The sequence below is a fragment of the Vidua chalybeata genome, chromosome 2 (assembly GCF_026979565.1).
Source record: "Vidua chalybeata isolate OUT-0048 chromosome 2, bVidCha1 merged haplotype, whole genome shotgun sequence".
Taxonomy (NCBI): Eukaryota; Metazoa; Chordata; class Aves; order Passeriformes; family Viduidae; genus Vidua; species Vidua chalybeata.
In genome coordinates this window covers 65,519,383-65,542,951 of record NC_071531.1, presented here as the reverse complement: position 1 = coordinate 65,542,951, position 23,569 = coordinate 65,519,383, and the positions used below count along the sequence as shown (strand labels likewise).

The 23,569-nt window shown below is 37.2% G+C and overlaps 1 protein-coding gene across 6 annotated transcripts in view; it reads right to left on the bottom strand.

Annotated features, from left to right (window-relative positions):
• Positions 1 to 23,569, bottom strand: part of ABI3BP (ABI family member 3 binding protein) — a 128,105-nt gene that overhangs the window by 6,529 nt on the left and 98,007 nt on the right. For all 6 annotated transcript variants that reach the window (XM_053934606.1, XM_053934609.1, XM_053934608.1 and 3 more), the window contains 9 exons: positions 23,167 to 23,262; positions 18,946 to 19,056; positions 16,137 to 16,220; positions 14,632 to 14,700; positions 13,737 to 13,949; positions 12,186 to 12,297; positions 3,337 to 3,416; positions 1,858 to 1,887; positions 701 to 862 (listed from right to left, as the gene is read on the bottom strand). In XM_053934606.1, the coding sequence (XP_053790581.1) occupies positions 701 to 862; positions 1,858 to 1,887; positions 3,337 to 3,416; positions 12,186 to 12,297; positions 13,737 to 13,949; positions 14,632 to 14,700; positions 16,137 to 16,220; positions 18,946 to 19,056; positions 23,167 to 23,262 (957 nt within the window). The remainder of the gene's footprint in view (positions 1 to 700; positions 863 to 1,857; positions 1,888 to 3,336; positions 3,417 to 12,185; positions 12,298 to 13,736; positions 13,950 to 14,631; positions 14,701 to 16,136; positions 16,221 to 18,945; positions 19,057 to 23,166; positions 23,263 to 23,569) is intronic.

The window sequence follows — 23,569 nt, the reverse complement described above, 5'->3', positions numbered from 1 at the left end:
AACACGTCACACTCAACTGGTCTTAAAACACCAAACAAAACTTGACAATGTATAACCAGGAAGTTTCCCTTAGTAATAAAATATGATATGAGGAAAACAAAAAGGAGGGGGGAAAAGGTCATAAGCAAAAATGGGGCAGGTGAAAACAAAGCAAAAATGTCAAAGCAGGTGAGTAAAACTTGTTAACTACATACTAACTAGTTAGTATGATATATATGATATATATGTATATATGATATATAAATATCATGCATTTATAAGCCTTCCAGTAATGAAGTAACCAGATGTTTACTGAAAGGAGTGGGAATGCCAGGTGTAAACCTGGTATAAAATGAGGTCCTCATCCTCTAATTAATAATTATTCCAGGCTACTCTTTAAACACCAATTTGGCTGTTTTACAATATATGCTGTTCACTCTGATCTTTATCAGTTTTCTGTAGGATCCCCAGTATATGTATAGGTACTTAAAATCAGACGATCACCACAGAGAGGTTCCTTTGGAGTCTGAAAACTCTGTATCAAACATATCAATGGTTACTGAGCACAAGCAGATTACTGTTTATGATTAATCCGTGGACTAAATTAAACAAATCTGATCACACTTCAGCAGAGCTCATCTTGTTAAACCTATTATTTTGGAAACCATAGTATCTTTCAGGGATATATAATATGGACAGCATTGATTTGAATGTTGCTTACCTGTAAGTGAATCACTGAGGTATATCTTGTATCTCAAAGAATTGCACAGCTGCACACCCACAAACTTCTTGTACCAAGTCCTCTTTACGTATTGTTTGCCTTTGCATTCTGAGTATGTGTCTGAATTGAATGGGATTTCAGTCCAGATAGCATCTTTCCCCACTGCAGAAGAGGAAAAAAGAGGCTGAAGTATGATGCTGCCTACAAAATTACATATAATAAATGCATCTGAATAACTAGAATTAGAAGCCTTGATGGAGCAGAATGTACTATGACACCTGCATTTTGAACATGAGAAATATTTCAGGGAAGTGCCAAAGTATGCAGATACAATTGGTGCTGTGAACTCCTCCTGCTGTCCTCTGGTGCAGGTTTGGAATAGGTTCATTCTAGGACCTTGTTAGGGGGACAATGTTTGTACTGGAAATACTCTCATTTACGAAGTGTGTGATACAGTCACCATTCTTCAGTGTGTTCAAGCCAAGACAATCAACTTGCAGCAAACTGTGGTCTAACAAAAATACATATAAAAATGAAGTGCCATTTTTATAAATTTTAAAAATGTGGAGAAAAATGGCCCCACAGTGTTTGTCAAAGTGAAAGTGATGACTATTACAAATACAAAAAAGAGCCCAATTTGCTCGAATGATCTCAGCTCTTCTTCAAAAGCTCAGTCCACCTTCCATCAAGGACAGGAAGAGTCTTGTAAGTGGCCTAAAGCAGAGCTAGATGAAGCCTTCTGAAGCAGAAAATTTTCCTAAAACACAAAGACAGATAAATAGAATCCTCCAAGTTGTGCTCTGTTAACTCACTTAAAAACTTTGGAGTAGCTTATTCATTTTGCAGAGCTTTCTTTTCTTTAATGACAAGGTTGAGAAAATATGAGGCTGTCCTTTGCTCATTTGTGTACATTGGTTTGAAGCCATCCCAGCTGCCATGGGAGCTCCACATCACGTTGATTGCCTTATGCTCAGGTAAACAAACAGCCTCACATGAATTCCTTAGCAGGGCCATGGGTGGAAGGAGTGAAAATGTGTGTGAATGCTGTTCGATTCTGTAACTCATCCAGCTGGTGCAGCAGAGCCACCCTCCTTGTAAAATTCTGCTATCTCATTTCTGAAAAAACTGCTGATCAGATTTATACATAAAACACTTACTTGAAATTGGCTCACTCACTCTTGGGTCCGCTGGGGGAAGAAAACAAACATTCAATCAGACACTGTAAAATGAACGTTTCCAATAATTCTATGGAAAAGCATTGGTAAGTGATTTTTTACAGCTGACATAAGCTGGAATTTGTGAAACAGAAAAAGTTTTGGAAACAAAGTTAACTTTTGTATTAAATTAAATTAGAAGAAATATATTTCTTGTGTGAAACTTCAGTATCAATGAGCTTTTAATAATTTTACTTATGGGACAAAACCAGCCAAGCAGAGTTCTAGTAAAAACAAGTGTTCAAACCTGTAACCAGCAACACCCAATTGTACTGTGTCTTATTAAAATTTCTATTTCAAAACCTAAATAATAAAAAGGGCACATCTGTAATACTGGCCACAAAAAACTTGGTTTGAAAGCCCAAATGTGAGAAATGGATGTGCGCAATTAAGAAAAAACAAAACTGGATACTTAATTTGTGCAAACTAAATAGTTTTGCACCTTGTCATTCATGAAAACTGCACTTGGCACAAACATTTTTATTCACTTTTAACAATCTAGAATTACAAAGAGTGTATTCAGAGTTTTTAAATATGTGTGGCATAGTCTGCACTCCTCCCTGAGTAATCCTTTGCTCAGCCAAAATTTTCATCCATCAGTGAAATGTTGAGGACTATTAAATTATTACACCTGGTTGGTTGAGGACTATTAAATTATTACACCTGGCTCAAAACACAGATTGAGAAACTCCTTTTAAAAAGGCTAAGTCCATTTTGTGTTTTGTGTGGTCTTTCAGTACCACCAAGCAATAAACACTTCTGCACAAAAGATGGTATCTTGCTTGCCTAAAGTCAACAAGTCAGCAAGAATAGGGAAAGCAAAAGCTTTCTGATTCTCACCTCTGAGTCAGAGAGAACTTGACTTAGGAACCAACCAGTGGTGAAAACAGGCTTGTATACAGCTCTTTAACAGTTTCACTGGAGAGTAAACAGGGTGGAAGGACACTGGGACACTGACTTTTCACAACAGCTCTTTCTCAATCCTTATTTCAGCCAAACAACATCAGTGTTTTACAGCAGCCTTATTGAACAGCTAGCAAAAACACCTATGAACACACCAGCACAAAAAACCCTAATGTTCCCCATCCAGAAGCTGCTAATGAGCTGGATAGATGCAAAAAGGTCAGGAATATAAATCTTAAATGACTGAGCCCTCTCTAAGGATGAAGTAATTTTCTTTGCAATGAATACCAGACAATGTTCCTCTGTTTTTTTCTCTTGCAGTCTGTCCATCTTACATCCTCACACAACATAGTTCTGATCCCAGGCTGACTTTCCAGGCACGGTGGTAAAAAACCAATGAGGAGACAGTAAAGAGCAAGACTGAATGCACAAAATGAAATAAGAGAGCCTTTCATGCATCCCACAAACATGGGTACTAAAGGCACTGTAAATGATGGTCTGATCTTTGAGAGTTCTTACCTGATTCAGTACTGAATGCCACAACATTGCTGCTTGGACCTTCGCCAAGGGGGTTCCTAGGTTTCACATGGAATTCATAACTGGGGAATAAAATAGAAGAGATTAACATTTTGCAAACTAAGCATTCATTAATAGTCTGGAGCTAGCAAGCAACACACACATTGGTGCCTCTCCCCTCCTGGAGAACAAAAGAGCCCAATTTCTTGCCACAAAACCACGGAGACATTTTCTGTCCTAACTGTATAAGACTTGAACTGAACACAAAATTAACCAGTCCTTTTGATGATTCTTTGCACACCTACTATTAATATTTGATTTAATTTAATTTAATACTGACTTGTCTGTCTCCTCTCACACAGCAGTTTTAGTTCTGGCAAAGGGAGCAAGTTCAGATTAGGTCTGAGGCAACCTGATAAGCAGAGACTGAGTAAAGGACGTTGCTATTTATTTGTACTTTTTACTGTTTTAAGAACACAAACCTCCAATTCAATGCCTGTCAGGCCCACCCACAATGACAGACAGGACCTGTAGGGAAACACAGGGCAAGTCTTCCAGGACAGGAGTTCAGCCAAGGCAAAGATCCAATTGCTTGAACGTATGTTAAAAATAAGTATATGAAGCAATGACAAGACACTGGGCAGAGTCTCTTTTGCATGTGTTTTTACTGATGTGGCACAATACTGGTCTGTGCTGTAGTTATCTCATGATCCTTTTTCATCACTGTGTTGGGAACCAAACAGAGTGCTGTGAAAACAACACGACTGAAGAAAAAAATCCAAACCAGCCTCCTCTTCTTAAGCCTCCCCCACCTTTCAGTGCTTGATTAACAGTGGAAGTGCCATGTATAGTGGGACATCTCCCACGCTCTGACCACACACACGGTGAATCTCTCCTAACAGAGAGGGTCTCTTCGTCAGTGATAGGGAGCCATAGGACACGAGTCAAAGGGACTGTAGGTCTGGGAAATGGGCCCCAAATTAGAGGCCCACTTTTGCTGTAAACACATAAAAAAAGGGAGTCCCAGAAGTGGGCACATTCAGCCGTTGACCCGAGAAGGATCATTTACCCATGATAATTTTGGTGGCTCGTGACTGTAACATAGCATTGTAATGTATTGCTGGAATCATTTCCAAACAGCAATTTTCTAAAGAAAGAAAACTCCCATACCACACTCTGCACAGTTGGAGATTTGTAAACTCCATTTGCAATTCCCCAGAAGACCAATTCAATCCCAACTTTGGATTACCTCTCATTCCTCCTTGACTCCTGCAAAACCTCAGCTAATTAACCTCAGTGGAATATTCATGCAGTACCCAGCAACTGTTTTCAATCCACTGTACTTCTAAGACAATATTTAACTTTAAAATTGCTTACTTAAGCAATTGCCTTTATTTCTAGGGTTTTATTTTCTTTTTGAGGGAAATACTTATATAGACCGGTATGCTGAACAGATACATTGTGGAAATTCATGGATATTGCTAAGAGAAACATGGGCTTGTTTTGAGCTGAAAAAGTCTATTTGGAGAAATCTTGACATTTATTTAAACATGTCAAAAAAGCATTTGGAACTACCCATATTACCCCACAAAAGGAGGGAGACATTAACTAAATAATCAATTTAAGAAATTTATAAATCTTCATTCTCAACTTCAAATTGCTTAAACAAAGACATGCTTTAAAAAATAGGACCTGAGTAGTTAGTATTCACAATGGCCATGTGATAAAGTAACTTTTTTGGTCAAGAAGTATTCTCATCTGGTAGGAAATGTCATAATACAGAGAACTGTAGCAAAGGAGTCGGAGATTCTTTCTGAAGAATCACTGAAGCATAAACAAAGATTTTGTAATATATTGGGGGTCTTAAAGCAATAGCTAGATGATACATTTTAAAAAATGTAGAAATTAATCCACACCTAGAGATAAAAGACTGCAAAGAAGTTTTCCTGCTTCCGTTACAGGAGGAACACCTGATCTAAAGCTATTACTGTAATAGTGATCATCAAGATGGAATGTTCTATTGCTTTATGGGCAGTTTATGGTTTGATCTCATGGGTGATAATAATCTGGGTTTGTCCCTTTGTATGTATTTTGCTGATTTTTGAACAAATATATTGTTCTCAATAGTTGATATACCCTACATTGGGCTGCATCAGGCAACATTCTTCATAGGAATCAGAATTGTTCCCAAAAATCTTTAGTCTATGAACTTGGACTCACCAATTCTCTAATTCCAAAAAGACAAAAACAAGAACTGAAGGTTATTTTCCAAGCACTGTTTTTCAAATTGTGGTTTAGAGATCACTAGGTTCTTTGCAAAAGACCAAACCACAGCTTGGAAAATTAAGGCAAAATTTAAATAAAGAACTAAAATCTACAGATAGAGATTTCAGCTTATGTAAACATATAAAGAAAATTGGAGAAAAGAAAAATAATAAAGAAATGTCCAAAGTTTGGCTCAGTCAATTAGGGAAGCCTCTTATTAATAATGTTAAAAGGAAATTTTAGATACTAAAATACAGGCAATTTTACAGTTCTGTGGTATGTGTTTTTACAAGCATCACTGGCTCCTTTCCTTTGCCAATTTCAACCCTAAAACAATACCCGTGGCTTCCACAGTACAAAAATAACAAACAACCACTTTTGGAGATGAAGAAAATTAGCTAGTTGATGGAACACTGAAAGGCAGAGGAAGGAAATGTCGGACTGGGATCAAATATGGCATAGTTTACTGTATTTTTAAAGCTATACTGTAGCTGTTGTAATAGAAGACAATCTAAAGTCTTCCTTTTTTTGTGTCAGGTGAAAGATCTGAAAAATATACTTAAATTGGTGAAAAAAGGGTACCATATGCACTGTTATGCACTCCTACAGAAACCACAAGGAAAGGGAAAAATGCTTAGAGTTTCAAGAAGAATGTATGGCAAAATTAATAGAATCCATGTCTACTGCTTATCTAGACTTACCTAACAAGAAATTGGAGTCTACATTCCATCTTTATATCTGCCTGCCTAATATACCAAAAACTCTGCTGTCCTATGCAAGCAGCAATCTAATGCAGCACACCTTTAACATCTGTAAGATTGCACTCCTATAAACTTTTGGAGACCAGGTCTTTCAAATCCTCCCAAACTGTGTAAGACAGTAAAAGTCCTTCTGCACATTAAATGGACTTGACTTACAGTAATTACTACTTGGAGTGTATTTTTCCACCACAGGAAATCACTATACCACATGGAACTCTGGCAAATGCAGCTGCTCCTGCATTTTTCAAACCATGCAAAGGAGAAGATTGAAGATTGCAGAACTGAAAATAGGCGAAGAGAGATGTTCACGATAATAGGAGAACTGGAGCAGCTGAGTACAGTCCTGGGACTTCAGGTCAGTTTCTGGAGAGATGCTGGTGTTGGAGGCAATTGTGCAGGGCTCCATGCACAGAGTCCTCTGTCTCTGCAGAGTGTGCTTGGATAGCAGTGTGACCATTAAAGAAAGAGAGAGAGAGAGAGAGAGAGAGAGAGACAAAGAGAAAAGAAAGAGAAAAGAAAGAGAAGAGGAAGAAAGAGGAAGAAAGAGGAGGAAAGAGGAAGAAAGAGGAAGAAAGAGGAAGAAAGAGGAAGAAAGAGGAAGAAAGAGGAAGAAAGAGGAAGAAAGAGGAAGAAAGAGGAAGAAAGAGAACAGACTGCTATGCTTTTTTTTGAGGTATCTTTCTCCTAACACAGTAGGAAGAAGGGCTAAGAGCAATGGGAAATGCTTATCCACAAACCCTGATATCAACAGCAATTTAGTACAGTATCTAATGGTTTTTTAATAAAACAAATAGAAACCTCCAGCATTTTTCTGCCACTTTCTGAATTTTGCTGCATTGAAGCTTTCTTTGTAGTTTCTATCTCTTGACCCTTGCTGTTAACAAAAGCTAAACTCTCTGCATTGATAGAGGTTTTCTTGGGTTTTTCCTTGTATGGGATTAGAACATTTGAGTGCTAACTACAATACAAAACCATATTAGATAAAGGTGGTAACAGCCTTGGGACAAAATTGAACCCAAAAATCCAACAGAAACAACTTGAGACATTTTTAAAAAGGAGAAGAGTATATTTGAAATCACCAAAATAATTAATAGGGAAGCAGATTAGCTTCCCTAATGGGAAACTATACAAAACTATGGAATGCAAGCATCACAGGCTGTTTGTTTCTTATTAATACTCTTTTTCTACAGCAGTAGGCTGATGGGACACATCTTCCAATGGCTACTCAAACTTCCCCAGATCTATTTGTGACAAGTCTTAATATTTTTCTTAAATACCTTCCAATTACTGCCATCACAAACATACATGAGAACAGTTTTTAGCAGTCTTCAGGCTCTTTTTTGAAGGCTTGTACAGAAATTTGGGCTGTAGAACTTCCTGGACACTATGGTCTGGGCTATGGGCTACACTGCCCTTAAACAAACCACAATGTACACTGACTGAAATAAAAAAGTTCCAGGACAGGGCAGGGATACAGAAATAAGAACTACATATTTTGGCAGAGAAACCAGCAGAAATAACAAAAAATCTCATTGGAAAAAAAAACCAAACAAGATCTGCATTTAATATTTTAGGCTGGGAAAGTCCATGAAAAAACTACAGGTCAATGAAACCAATTTTTTTTCCAAGGAGAATATGCAGAGGAACACCATTATTACTACAGAAGAGATGGAATTAAGACAACCAAAACCACAGTAAGTCCATTTTTTTCTCAGGCCTTTCAATGTTTATAGCAAACAGGCAGCTCAAGGAAAAAAATACTGAAAATTGTGGATAACCTTATCTTGGCTCACATATGGAAGATCTTGCTTGACTATTAACAAAGGAGAAGTTACTGCAATGCTTTCTTAGGAAATTTTAATGTAAAATAAGGAAAGAGCAGAGTCCTGGGTATGCCATTGGGAGTTCCAATGTGAGCAGCTTTTTAAGGAAACTCAGAAACTGAAGACCTGTATGACAACTTAGATGGAATATTGCAGGTCTCATTCCTCAAATGCTTGCTTGGAAGTTAGACTGTAACTACTTCGACCAAAACGATCAGTCTTGCAGTTTGACTCTCTTCCAAGTGGAATAAACACTGCATTTCTCACTATAAGAATCACAGAATTTCCACGTGGAGGATGAAAAATTGTTAGTTCGTACTAGTGCATTTTTTTCTCTCACTTTTCTTTGCTAAGATAGAAATGACATTTGTATTAACACACTAAGCCACCTCTGCCTGCGTTAAAGAAACTGGAGGAAACTGAGATCTACAAGACCAGAAACTGCCCCTAAGGTCCAATCTCACATATGTGTTGTAAGATATCTATGAAGATGACCTGGTCCAGGCCCCTTTTCATGGCAAGGCTGGCTTAGCAGCTTTGAGCTCAGGGTTCATCAAGTACAGTAATAACAGACACTCAGTGTTTGAACAGCAGAGTAAAGAATGAGTAGCTGACTATGTTCAGACTAATCAGGAGAAAGAAGAATAAATGGAATTTGGTTGTTACAATCTTTTCATTAACAGAAGAATAAAGATAGCAAAAACTGCAGAAATTTTGGTGTGCCCTTTAGTGTGATACTGAACAGGGGGGCTGAGTGAAATGTGACCTGGACCTACTCTAAAGTCCTTGGAAATAATATGAAGGGTAACAGAAGCTAACTGCAGTCATAATCAACACTGTATATGTGAATATTAGATCACAGAAGCACATCTATAAGAGAAACATTTAAGCAGAAGACATTCATAAAACAAGAGGAAGTTTTCTTCAGGCACCAGTTATATCCAATGAATTATCTGTATAAGGAATATGTCTATCGTTATCTAGCTCACATAGCATAACAACACTACATGCTTTGAGACATTTCAGGTAAAGATTACAACCAGAAGCAAATCTGATGAAATTAAACAGAATTCTAGACTGAAGCCAATCAGTAGGTTACTGACAGCAAGAGTACCAATTTCAAGAACTGACCAACCAAATAATGGATATCAAGATTTGAACTTTCCACGTTACTTAAACTATCAGAAATCTTCTAAAATTTGAAATCCTCCAATCCTGCATTTGACAATTCTCTAGGTGAAAAAGAGGATAAAATATTTGTCCTATGAGGAAAAATCCTTTAAATTAATGTGTGCTTGTCAACTGTGAGGCATGTCTCACTGTGGGTAAATGGCATGGATATGATATGTCTTTCCTTGGGCAAAAAACATGGATCTCAGAACTCCAATGAAATCACTTTGTACAGGAGGCTCTAAAACATTTTTTAAGAAAAATCCCCAAACAACTCATTGCAATAGAAAGCAGCTGACTGTGCCCCACATTTATTTAAAGGGTCTATATCCTCATAGTCAGAAGTTTTTCAAATCTCTATTTTACTTTCATCTCAGAGTATCAGACTTGCAGTAAAGTCACCAGGAACACACAAAGGTGGCATATATAAGACAGAAAAGCAACAAACTTCCATAATATACACAACTTGATTTGTTTAAAATTAACCTTCACAAGTTTTGGTACACTTATGAAAGCCCATTTTCATTTCCATCTCCATATTATCATGGTATGAATCTACTAAAATCAAATACTTGATAACTGTACTTAAAGTCTAAACTCTTTTTTCAGCCAGTGCATTTTTTCTGGATCTAGTCACTTTTCAGATAGATAAATGGACACACAGAATACTACACCATAAGCCTCATCCCATTTAACCTCTGTGTTTGTACTTACTGACAGCTGCAGTTGCACATACAATTTTTGATGAGCGACTGTAAAAGTCTCTTTGTTGCCACTGTCCAAATTCCTGAAATATTTAAAGTCTGGCAATTAGGTCCTAATCTTAAAAGCTGCCTTGTGTAAAGGCCAGCTCAAAGGGAGAAGGGTGTCTGCCTTGCTGCAGAGCTTCCCAGAGGTGTAGCAGCATGATCTATTTGAAGAATGCAAAAGAGTGAAGCAAACAAACAGCATGATCTGGCACCCAGTTTTTCCCTGCGGCTTGTCCTCTCCCTTCACACCAAAAAGTTGTTTGTCTTGCTTCCCTCCTGTTGGGCAATTAACTCTTTAGCTTCTGGGCCAGGCATTACCATATCCTACCTGAAGTACCTCAACAGGATGCTGGACCTTGACTAACATGACTGCAGACCATCTCTGCCAGGTACAGCTCCTCAAGAGCCTACATCTGCACAACTACAGGCTTCAACTGGCTTGCTGCTAGAGGGCCTTTCTGGTTTAGACTTACCCATGGAAGCTGAGATAACAGATTCATAAACATTTTTATGCCTTTTTGGGAAGTCTTTGTTTCAGTCTGTCTGCTTTAGATATGTCCTGAACTGCCTTTAGCTCTGAATGCACTGGACCTTCAGACCAGCACAGGGGGTTCACACAAGCCTCACTGAGGGTTTCAGGAAAGCTGGAAAAAAGAGAATCTCTAATTCAGCTTGTCAGTTTCTCCAAAGTGTTCCCAGGCCAAGAGGTTCTTCCCAGTTAATCCACCTTCTGCTACTGAGCATCTCTCTTTCTATATATTGCTGGAACTTTTGCAAATGCTGATCTCTTGTGGGAGGGATTTCTATTTCTCTTCCAAGTTTCTTTTCCAGCTCTACCTCTTCTACAGCTCTTCCCTTTGAGGCTAGTTATGGAAAAGTTTCCTTCCCAGTCTTAATGTATTACTTGATGCATTTTTAAACATACCAGGGACTCTGTTAATAAATATTGAGCTGTGTTTAATTTTTGCTCTTCCTCCCATTTGCAGTCAGTTTTATCCACAAGCCCATTTCCTTCATCTAATGAGCAGCTCCTGATAGACAGAAGACTTTTATTATGGACATGTGATGTTTCTTGGCAGAACAGATACTGTCTACATTATGCCACCTGTCTTAACCACTTTTTTGTTTTCCCTGAATTTAGCGTGCCAGCAAGCCTGGATTTAAGTGGTAACAGTACCTTCTTGTGCTTCTGCCAAAGCTCTCAAGGTGTCCTCAAAATTAAGAAATACACATTTTGTTTGGAATGGGAGTTTTGTTCAACAGAGCCACTCTGAGGACTTTAAGGACTACATCCTTAAATCTGGTGAGACATGGGGGACATGCACCACTGCAATTTGTATCAAAGGTTTTCAATTTTGGGCGGTGGCCCTCTGGATCCAGAAAGGCTTTCACTGTCTTTCCTTTTTGAGGCTGTGGTTGGTGAATGGTAGCTGTTTCCTGCTCCAGAAAAGTTATCCCTTTATATCTCAGATTATTTAAAACAGAAATATCCATTCACCAAAGCCAAATGGATGGTCTTGCAGAAAAACCCCCAAGTGTCACTCATTAACTTTCTGATCAATTAGCAAACAATGTAACAAAAGACAATGGGTTTTCTTCTCTGCTCTGAATTTTACCATAAAAAGAAGACTACTTTTAAATGAGATTTGATATTTAAAGATTAATCATGCTTATTTGAACTACTTGCATGAGAGGCACACCATGAACTGGAATTCATTCACTCATTTTTAATTTGCCAGCTTTTTTAAGACACTGAAACAAAATTATATATTCAGGACAAACATGTTTTTCCTCTCCCCGGTAATTTTCTTACTTTTGACAAGTAGTCTTTCTGATACAATAGGTCACTTCTGCAGCTTGTCCAGACCAAAAATACTCTTGGAAATTTCCTAAAGATTCCTCAAATATGTTTTATCTGTTAACTTACAAGAAAGATAAACCAGACCATACATTTTTTTTTCCTATCAAAACAGGAGTAAAACAAATCAGGTCATATTTCCATAGGTATTTCCATTTTTTTGGTGGCAGACAGCTGAGAGTCTAAATTAGTTGAATTAACTTAGAAAATTATATTATTTAGCTACCTTGTGTCAGGTTTTAGGTTTTCCACAGTAGAATGGGTTTGATTTGTAGTGATAATTGATTTCTCCTTTTCACCATCACTTCCTCCATTTTCAGTTGACACAACCTCATACTCTGGAAAATTACAGTAAAGAAAAATTAGATCAAGTAACATCTCTTACTTGAACTTCTTAAATACAACCAGATAGTGAATGAGTATGCCATTTTACAGGGATGCAACCTTTCTGCCTTTTGCCACCCTGAAGTCAATATACGATTTGGACTTTTGAATTCATTCAAGTTGGAAAAGAAAAAGCAGGAAATGAATGAGCATGCAAATCTGTGCATGCACACACAGACAAACACCAAAAACTACTGGCTCCATCCAGTGCCTGCTTGTTACTCAGTGCACAAGGCAACAAACTGCCCTTTATTTCTGTGGCAACACAAAGGAGCAAAGCATGAGCAGAATGGTCTTGGCCCCTGGCACATGCAGTTTTTATGAAAACAAGAAGGTGAGTGTGATGACTGTTTTGGTTATTATTTGTCAGACCTTTCCATTATGCACTGGACCCAATGAAACCCATTGTACACAGTTAAAGTCAAGCAAAGTAAGGATTCAAAAAGCAAAATTATGCAAGAAATTATGTTTTCTGTTTCCACCTTTCTATCTGAAACAGCGCATTTATTTAAAAAAAGAGATGTGATGCTTAAATAAGATGATTGGAAAAACATGCATAAACTACAAAAATAGAAAGAGATGACAGGAAAATTGGTTTAAGCCTGTCTAAACAAGTAATGTACTGGTGCCAATATGAAGCAATCACTGTTTTCAGAAAACAGGATTCAATGCCTTCTCTTGAATTCAGAATTGATTTTGATGAGTCATTAACTGAGTTGTTAGTTAACTTCAATGTTCAATTTTTGTCAGCTAATGTTGAAATACAGAAGACGATGGAAGAATTAAAAATGGCCATCTTGCATGTTTACCTGCCTGTGTGCTGAGTCCTGCATGACTCACAGGCATTTATTCTTAATATAAACCCCTTGCTTTAGAAATGCAAAAAAAACCCAAATTCGTTTAACAGATGGGCTTGTTGACCCTCTTGCAATGGGTCATAATACTGCAAGTATTACACTGGCAAAGTTCTGCTGACTAGATGGATGTAAGCTTTGTGTCTGGCCCACTGTGAATCTACAGCCTCAGGTCAAGAAGGATGCCTACATTACGTGTGTGCATCTAAATATAGTGCTGTATTGTTGGAACTTCTTGACTAGGTCTTACCAGATCCTCTACAGAGAGGAGCCAGAAAATTGGAGGAGATACGGACTCATATTTCTTAAGTATCTTTTCATGTCATCACTGACACCAGGATCCTTGTTGTGTAAATCTTGCTATAATCTAGTAGCATTTTCTTATCCACACTTCAGCTGACAGTAGCACAAAAAAACCCCAAAACACTGGGCTCCTTTAATCCCTGGTGATTAAAGTATTTTTAAATGGCAAAAAACTACTGCAAAAGTAAATTAAGCTGGAGGAATGGAGCTTAATGGAGGAAAGAAATCAAACCAACCAGTCACAGTGTCATTGTCTGGTTTTTCCCAATCCAATATGACAAAGGATGGACAGCCCTCTACAGTCACCACCGTGAGGTTGGTTGGAGGATTTTGCGGAGGACGAGTGGGTTCTTCCTTACTGCCAACTTCTTCTTGAGGAAAATGTTCAAGAGAGCTTGTGATGGAGCAAGGCACATCATCATCTTTCTTCATGTACTTGACATGAGGGGCTAAGAACAATAGGAAAGAGCTGTTCAGTAGAGTGTTTTTGCAAAATGGCAATGCCATTTCACCTGGTGCACAACATCCATCCCAGGGCACCAAGCAAAAGTCTGCACAAGTAAAACACTAAGCTTTCAGAATAAACCCCATATATTCAATATTAAGCTGCTTTTTCTCATTTTTGTTTGTTTGTTTTGGATTTTATGTTTTTGTTTTTTGTTTTTTTTTTCTTGTTTTTAAAATTTTACTTGTTGTTGTTTGACCTGGAATCTGCAGTGCTTCACCCCCTTCCCACTGGCACCACTGATGAAATGACATTCTGAAGGTATTAACAGGTGATGTACACTGCTTGAAAGAATTAAAAGCTGTCACAAAATAGAAAAATCATAAAAAGAAATTATATAATAAAATGAGACTATAATTCTACTTGCAGCTTTTGAGGGGTATGCTAATACAAAGACATCACATACACTTTGTTTCACCAGAAGGAGCAATAACTTTAGTCCAGAAAGTAAAATTTAGTCTAGAAAATGCTGGTTTGTACTAGAGCTCTTACATCTGCCACTAAAGTGACAGAGAATCAAATAAAATGTTGGTTTTTGAATAACTAAATAAGATAATTTGATGCAAGATAGCTCAGACTTCATATGCTCCCTAAAATAAAAATACCAATAGCTATGAATATCCTACCTTGATACCTTGGTTTTCCTGAAGAATCTGTTTCTGATGTAGGACTTGAGCTGAAGACAGTTGCATCAACTGAAGAAAACACAGTTATAATTTGCAATAAATACAAAGTTTCAGCATTAGAACTGCAGCATTTCAGAGTCCCTTTGGCATTTTAAATAATTATAAGAATAGATAAATGGTAGGCATTTGCTACCAGATCTGGCTCTTCATTTTAGTGTTTTTTTTCTGTGGTGCTGTGTAAACCCTGTATTTACCTGCTAGTCCAGCCAGCCATAATCAAAATGACAGATTTCATGACTGCTGCTGGATTCAGTTCACGTAATATATGTAAAATACTTTCTAGACTATTGTCTTGCATTTGCTTTAATTTAATTATTGGTAAGGAAGAAGAAGGTCAGCCATGGAAAAAGGATCTTTTTGCACTGTGCTGGCTGTTTAGCTTGGAGCTTTTTTGATGTTCCTGGGATATATAGAACTATTACATTGGCACAGTAACTTCTCTAAAAATGAAAATAAAGAAATAAAAAAAAAAATCTGTCTTCAGAGTGTACAACTTCCACAAAATTTGAAGGAAATTGAAAGCAAATACACTGGTGAAGAGAAATGTGCTAAAGCAGTCAGGATTCATGATACAATGTTGTATCAATTAGCCACTACAATGAACGTGATGCAAATACTACGATGGACCTCAACAGATAAAACACAATACCTTCCTAACAAGCATTTATAAATAAATTTAGCATCCAGCATGCTTTACTGGGCACTGTGGGTCACAGTGAGTTCATGATCATTGTAAGGAGACAAGAATTTAAGTATTACTATAAATCCAGGAAAATTAGAAGCAGCATCATTCATGACAATATTCATGACCAAGAACTACACATTTGGGCTCAAAAATTCTAAGCACATCCTCCTCCAAACCCATTACTGTATGCCACCTTGAAAAGACTTAGCTCTGAATCTGTAATCAACTCCCAGTATTATAAAGGACAAATTATCCACTGACCACTATGACTGCACTACTACAACTTTTTTTTTCTATTTAAATGGTGGCATTTTGATCAAATAAAGGAAGCTATCACATCCATGATGAGCACTGTCAGTAACTGACAAATATGTTGAATTTATGTCCTGGGAAAATTGAAACATCCAGGAAAAGAAGTAAGTGCCTTATCCAGTCTTTGCACAGCTTTAAATGGGCACAGAATAGTATTGAAAGCCTACTAAGCATGTATGAATTTCTAGGAAGATGGAAGCCTTGTCATGTTCTCAATTACCAAGATGTGTATGAGAAGGGAGCTAGATCTCAGTAAAATCAGAAAAGTCATTAAGTGGCATAAAAGAAATCAAAATTACTCTAGACAGAATACTTTTTACGTTAAATATACAATGCATCAATAAAGTTCAGGGAAAGGAAGAAAAAGAAAAATGGAAACCTTAATGCTAATTTTAAAAAAAAAAAAAAAGAAAAATTAAGGAACCAGAACAGTTTGTAACATGCTTACCATAATATGCTGGAGTTGCAAAAGCAGTAGGTGTCTTATATAATGTTCCTGTCCTCACAGGTACTGTTGGTCCAGCAAGCTTAGCTATAGTGAAAGATGGAGGGAATTGTAGCAACAAGACATTCAGCATTTGAAGGAGTAAAACTGCTTTCTGATTTCTAAGAGAACTCAGTTTTGTGACAACTCCTTCATGCAACAAGTATTTTCATTCAAATCATAGTAATCCCTCAGCTGGATTTAGGAAAGTTCTGAACTGTGCTAGTTGCAAATGTAACCCAATCCGGAAACCCAGTAAGAAATTTCTTTGCTACTTTGAGGTTGTCTTGGAGGACTTTAGTTGATTAGAATATAACCTGGTTTAATGCATAGAACCATCCTATGCAGACTGGTAAAAGGATGCAAAATGACCACCACTGACTTTGCTGTTCCTTGAAGAAAGAGCACATTTCTTCCTGAGTTGCAAGGCACAATAGCTGAAGTCAGCAACTGAAACTTGGATTCTTCCCTCAAATATAGGCAAGATTAATTTCTGATCTCAATACAGCACATACATTAGTGGTGCTGGAACATTTCTAGTGATGAACACCAAGTCCTTAACTGTGGTCTGCATTAAGAGTTTAACCACAGAACAGTACTGGAGCTTCCACTAAATGAAATTAAGATACACTTCAAATGAAAGGAAAGAAAATGCAGCCAAGTTCAGCATTTTCAACATTTATAGCACTGTATCTATTGCTCAAGAAGAAAAGTTTCCTTGCTGAAATAATTTCTGTAGTAGGTTCCATATGTCTGGACAGAAACTGATAGAGGCAATATTATCACTTATAATTAAACAACTATTTTAAGGAAGTATTTTAGATTATGTGACATTGCTGTTATTCTTCAGCTGTTACCACCTAATAAAGAAAACAGGTTTCTAAGAGGCAAACAATCCAGGGTAAAGGTCTTGATTTCTTGCATAACAGCTGTAAAAGACAAGAATTAAATTCATAAAACATGCAGATACTCCCAGATAATCATGATATGACAGTGAAATCTCAACCCTGAAGAGTCAAGAACTATATAATGTAGTTACCTCCCCGTCATATGTGATACAGAACATGGCAACTGAAGGCAGAACTCTGGTGAGCCAAGTTTAAGACAACAAAAATCCCTACTTTCCAGTAATTTTCTTAATAAAGTGGAAATCTGAAAGATTCTTGCTAGAGTTCAGTTTCACAAAGTTTCTGGAACTCTCATTTCCATTTTTTACCCATTCATGAGACTTTTAATGTCTGCATAAAAAACTTTCCATAATATCCACTGGATGAGTTAGAAGGATGCAAGTAAGGAATTAATCACAGTGTTAATGAGAAAGGGGACAGAATTCTGACAGGTAAAATCCAAGAAGAACATTGAGGCAAATTTTTCCTGTTACTACAGTGGAACTGTCTCTCCAGGGAACCAGAAGAAACAAAATTATAATGTTTAAAACTAAGCTGGATAAAACAGTAGGAAATACAGAAGAAGGAAAATCTACTGTCCCCACAAGGAAGAACCAGATCATTTAACCAATTTATTCCATCTTGAAAGCCTAGGAAGGTATGGCAAATGCTGACTATCACATAACCTGGCCTTCACTGTAAGGAAAAAGGTTAAAATTTCTAAAGACTGGTAAATTAATTAGACACTTAACGGAGAGAATTAGTATAGACCCCAATACAAGCAAAAGAAAATATATCAGGTCTTAGGACTGATGATGTCTTCTGTTTTCTTGGAACTATTACTAAGGAAACACCACCCAACAACAACAAGTACAGACACAGTATTTCAATCTTGGCTCTGCTGATGAATAAATACATAGGCTGCCTCATCCAATCTGGAGATTCTTGCTACTCATCTGCCACACAAAATACTAATAGCACATAAAGTCCCAAATGAAATACACAAAAAAAATCCTCAATAGGAAATCCAGTATAGCTGTATATTCATATATAGCTGTATATTCTAATATATAAAGACCTTTATATCTCCAAGGAACTACAGAAATCAATATGAAGAGGAAAAAAGCTGTCATGATGTTAAGCTTAAGGAGATGATAGTTTCTGACTACATGGAATAATGTTAGCCTAAGGATTCTTATATGGAATCCACTGACAGAACATCCATGTGGATACTGAATACCCACTTCAGGATTAACTTAAAATAAAATAGGAAGGGTGAAAGTTTCTATGTCCTCTTAAACCAGTACTGAGAAGCCAGAATACTTTAGCACAATAATCAAGCTAAACTCTGCACATGAAACAACTCAGCTTGCTCCACCTCCCAGTGCAGTTAGTTGTCTGGGTGACTATTAGCTCATTTTTTGCAGTAGTTAATGGATGTACCATATATATATATATATATATATATATATATATATATATATATATATATATATATGAGCAATTCCATAACAAATAACCAGTTAGGACTAGGCACTGAAGCACAATAGTCAACATCTCCCATCCAACATGCACATTAAATAGCAAAAAATTGTATTAGTAGACATTAAATATTCTTAAAGTTGATCTTAAAAGATGACTTGGAGTGTGCTGTTTTGCTTTCAGCTCCCTTACTAGGTGTGATTTCGATATAACTAGGTTAGGGAAACAGAAAAGAAACATGGTTTTTGTAAGAAGACAAAAGACACAAGGCCTGTATGTTCCAAAAGTCTAGTTTCTATAGATATCACAGATCAAATAAATCTATGCTGTAGAATTCCCTATACCCTGCTAGCCAGTATTATCTCACACACAATAAAATATTTATGCTGAAAAGGTTGAAATACCTGGACTCCCTGGTTTACCAGTCACAGTGTTAGGAGGCAGAGGTTTTCTTCTCATTTGTGTAGGTCTGGCAGGAGGTATAGGAGGGTGCTGAGGGCCAGGTGGTATAGTCACTGAATGACATTACAAGACAGCATTATTAATTATTTAACCTCAAATTCCATAAAATCAGAAACACACTAGATGTTGTATTCTGACTTCTCAAGCAATGTTTCATGTCTGATTTAATATCAAAAGTGGAGAGGTGAGATTAGGAGCTGATCTGAGTTGTATTTTCAGCCTTAAATCTCTGAGAACTGTGTGTCATGAAGTTTTAAACAAAGTTTACACTGAAAAAATGTAGTTCCTTTGAGATTTTGCACAAGTGTTTCAGTGATTCATTTTCTTTGTTGTTACTCATTTTTGTCAACAGTAATTTTTTGGCATTCAAATAGATACGTCTTCACATAACAAACATCAACTCAATGTGCTAGGAAACATCTTTAGTATCCTACTCACAAAATTTCTGACCTCTTGTACTTTCTGACTAATAAAACCAGCCACCCTCAGCTTGAAGCAAAAGACGTAAGAAAATGAAATATTCATTAGGAATGCTTTATTCTATGTCATTCAAAACTGAAAAAAGTACTGTCACCTCATACACTGACATGGCTAAAGACAATTGCTGTTGTCGAAATTTCTGAAGCACTTTACTTGGTTATTTCAATGTGCAGCTCCAGCCAGTACCCATTACATTTATCTGATAATTTTTTTTGACAGTGAGGTCTAAAAGGAAAACCTAAGCTCCTTAATTCATACTTACAAATAATTTTACTGTATTTTCCAGACAATTATGAAGGGTTTTATTATGCAAAGGAAAGGCAAAGGAAAAGATTTTTGTTCCTTTGCCCTTCTTTCCTTAAGAAAATCCAGGAGATATGTGCAACCCATTTATGTAACAAAAGCCTTTTTGTACTTAAAAGGAGAAAATCCTCAAGAGTAGTATAATTCTCATAAGGCTGCCAATGTCAACAACTATGCAAGTTGCCTGATACTGAATTACTGGCTCCATAAGGTACCTCAGGTCCTGTGTATCAGATCTTAGTTTACCGTATAAATAGAGAGATTGTGGGCAAGAAGGAAGCAGATCCAAAGACTCATTTATGAGAGCTTTTTTGGAAATATTTACAATATACGAACAGGAATATCTCCATCTCTCTCTCTTCCTTTTTCCTTTTTGGACTCTTGTAGTCATTTATAAAAGAGTTGGTATTATTTTTTTTTAAATGCCTCAGATCAAGACAGAAAATAATGCTCTATCTAATTTAGGAGAACGTAGTGGTTTTGAAAATAGTATTTGTAGGTTTCATAGTCATTCTTAACTTCCAGATGGAGATGAAAAAAATATGCTTAAGGCCTGAAAAAGGTATAATAAATTCTTGTATATATGTTATCATACCCTAGATATTACTCTATGGTAGTATTCATCATTACTTTTCCCCCTGCCCATAATTAGAGAAAGGATTGTCCAAGATGTTTATGAAGTAAAAGTGTGCAAGTACTGGCTTGCCAGTGGTTTCTATTATATTTTCTGAGCAGCACAACTACAACAGTTACAGGCAAACTAAAACATCACATTCAGTGTACTGGTTCTCAAGTGAATCTACTGTACTGTACTCTGGAAAAACAAGAATTCCTACTTTTCCCTTCTGCTACTTCCCATGATGACTTGGGCGCTGGTCGATGATGCTACCAAATCTAATTACCAGTGTGTGGACACTGAACTTGTAAACTAGGATGCACAATAGAATTTAGGGATTTTGTGTGTAGATTCTTGTAAGGACAACAACATGGTGAAATATTTGGATTTAATTAATCTCTAGGCTTATTATGGACTGTGAGTCCTTGACTCAGTCACTCTTGATGAAGGAGAGTCCATCTCCTTCATCCATTCTTCTTGATGAAGGAAAGTCCATCACCACCTTTATTGGTGACACAGACAATGGGAATGAGTGCACCCTCAGCAATTCTGTGGCTGACACCAAGCTGGTCGTGCAGTAGACACATTGGAGGGAAGGATCCCATCCAGACAACCCTGGCAGGTTGAGTAGTGGCCAATGCAAACCTCCTGAAGTCCATCACGGCCAAGTACAAAATCCAGCTCCTGGATTGGGTGCAATCACCAGTCTCAGCACTGGCTAGACAAGAGATTAAAAACATCCCTGTTCTGCAGATATGGACTTGAGGATACTGATGGATGCAAAACTAGAGACTAGCCAGCAACATGTCCTCGCAGCCCAGAAAGCCATTTTTATCCCAGGCTGCACCAAAAGGAGTCTGGCCAGCAGGGCGAGGGAAGTGATTCTACCCCTCTGCTCTCATCAGGTCCCATTGGGAGTGCTGCATCCAGGTCTGGGGTCTCCCATAAAACAACAACATGAGCCTGTTAGAGCAAGTCCATGAAAGGGCCACAAAATCCATCCGAGGGCTGGAGCTCTTCTCCGATGAAGAAACTTAGAGTTGTGGTTGTTTAATGCCGAGAAGAGAAGGCTCCAGAGAGACTTCAGTGCAACCTGCAGTACTTAAAGAGGGCTTGTGAGAGAAATGGAGAAAGGGATTCTAACAGGGCCTTTAGTGGTAGGACAAGGAAAGACAGTTTTAAACTGTTTAAAGGGTAGATTCATATTAGATAATAATATACTGGAAGAGAGTTGGTTTAGATTAGATATTAGGAAGAAATTCTTTACTGTGAGGGTGGTGAGGCCCTGGCAAGGGTTGTCCAGATAAATTGTGGATGCTCCATCCCCAGCACTGTTCAAGGCCAGGTTGGATTGGGCTTGGAGCAGCCTGGCTTGGTGGAAGGTGTCGCTCCCAAGCCAGCTGGGGTGGAATTCTTTGATCTTTAAAAGTTCATTCTTACCCAAACCATTCTATGATTCCATGAATTTTGATATACATTTTAAGGCCTCATGAAGAGAGCTGAGATTGCAGTTATACAAAAAAATTATGAAACAGTACTAGCTAATTTCACAACTATACCCAACTGCCTTTTATGACTACAGTTCAAGGTATTGACTGACCTCAAAGATCTAAAAGCTTAACTTTAGACATGAAATGTCATAAAACAAGTAAAAGTTGATCTTAATGTCCCTTCAAATCTATGTGCATAAAAAACCTTCACGTCTCGGCAATCACAAGTTGGATTTACTTAAGGAAACACCACTACCTGACATTCAGTAACCAAAAGTGCTGAGTATCATCCTTGTTTTGAGTTAACACTTTGCCTTCAGCTGCTAATAGTACATCACGCTACACTTTACAAAGTACAGTGGTCAGACTGAATAAACTTAAAAACAATAAAACATCAGAACCTGGCCATCAAGATAGGCTCTTATCTTTGTAGAGGTAAATTAGGTGCAAAGGAAATTCAACATGGATTAGGAACACACAGTAGTTTATAAAATAGTGTTTTAAAATCCAGTAATATGTTCTCAAAGAAGCTACCTAAAAAGAACATCTGCAGCTGAGTAGTAAATCCAAGAGTAAAACAAAAGATTTCATTTTCAGTCAGTTTCTATGTCAGTAAAAAACAGAGCTAAAGCAAATTTCATGCTTGATTATGCTTATGAAACAGAGAAATTTGTTACACATTAGGCTATTTACCTGTTTTATCTATGTTCCAGTTAAAATATTTTGATTGTTTTGAAAACATGATTGCAAGACTTGCCAGAAGACTAAACCTTACAAGTCTTATGCATGTAAAAAAACCTGTAACCTGATTTACTCCACATTGTTATTTTCCTTCCAGCCTAATGTTCTAATTTTTCTAATCCCAGTATTCAATGAAACTTCCTCATACATCTTGGCTATGCACATACATTCCCCATACAAGCTGTTTATGCTTTTACCTTATTCAACTTTGCATTGTGGAAACTATTAGCATGAAAAAAATCAGTGCTTACAGTATTGTAGCTGCTAGGTCATAAGGATGTAACTCTGGTGATGAAAATTTTTACCATATGTAGTGACTAAGCATATGTAAGTGACTAAGTACTGGCTAAAAATTACTCCTATTTTTATCCCTTTTAGTAGCATCCTGAAGCCATAAGAATGTGCATTGATGAGGATGATTAAGAATTATTTTTTCTTCTCAGTGGAGGTGCTTTTTGTGCAGAAAAGGCAGCATTTTTTTTTTAATAACAACTGTTAAAAATTGCTTTATTGTTTACTTTTATTAACCTTACCAGAAATCGGCTTTTGCCAGGTGTCACCATATTCTGGAGGTCTTTTGACATCCATGTCAATTGGTCTGGCAGGAGCCTCAGGTGTATAAAGGTCATCTGTGAAAAAAAGGAAATTAAGTAAGTACTTACAGTGTGGCACCAAGTCATGGTATACTTGTATATTGAATATGTTCAAACTCCAGCTGACATGATGTGCAAAACCAAAATGTGTCTCATCTATCATTTTACTGATAACTTAGTGATACCCATTATCTTCTTATTCAGGTAAGTGGAAAGTGATCTGGTTCTACAAAGTCTGCAGTTTAATTTTAAACATTTCTCGAGTAAAGTATATTTGGAAAGAGAAAATTAATAAGATGAAGAGATAACAGATGAGTTAAACCAAGATTACATGTGGAAAAAT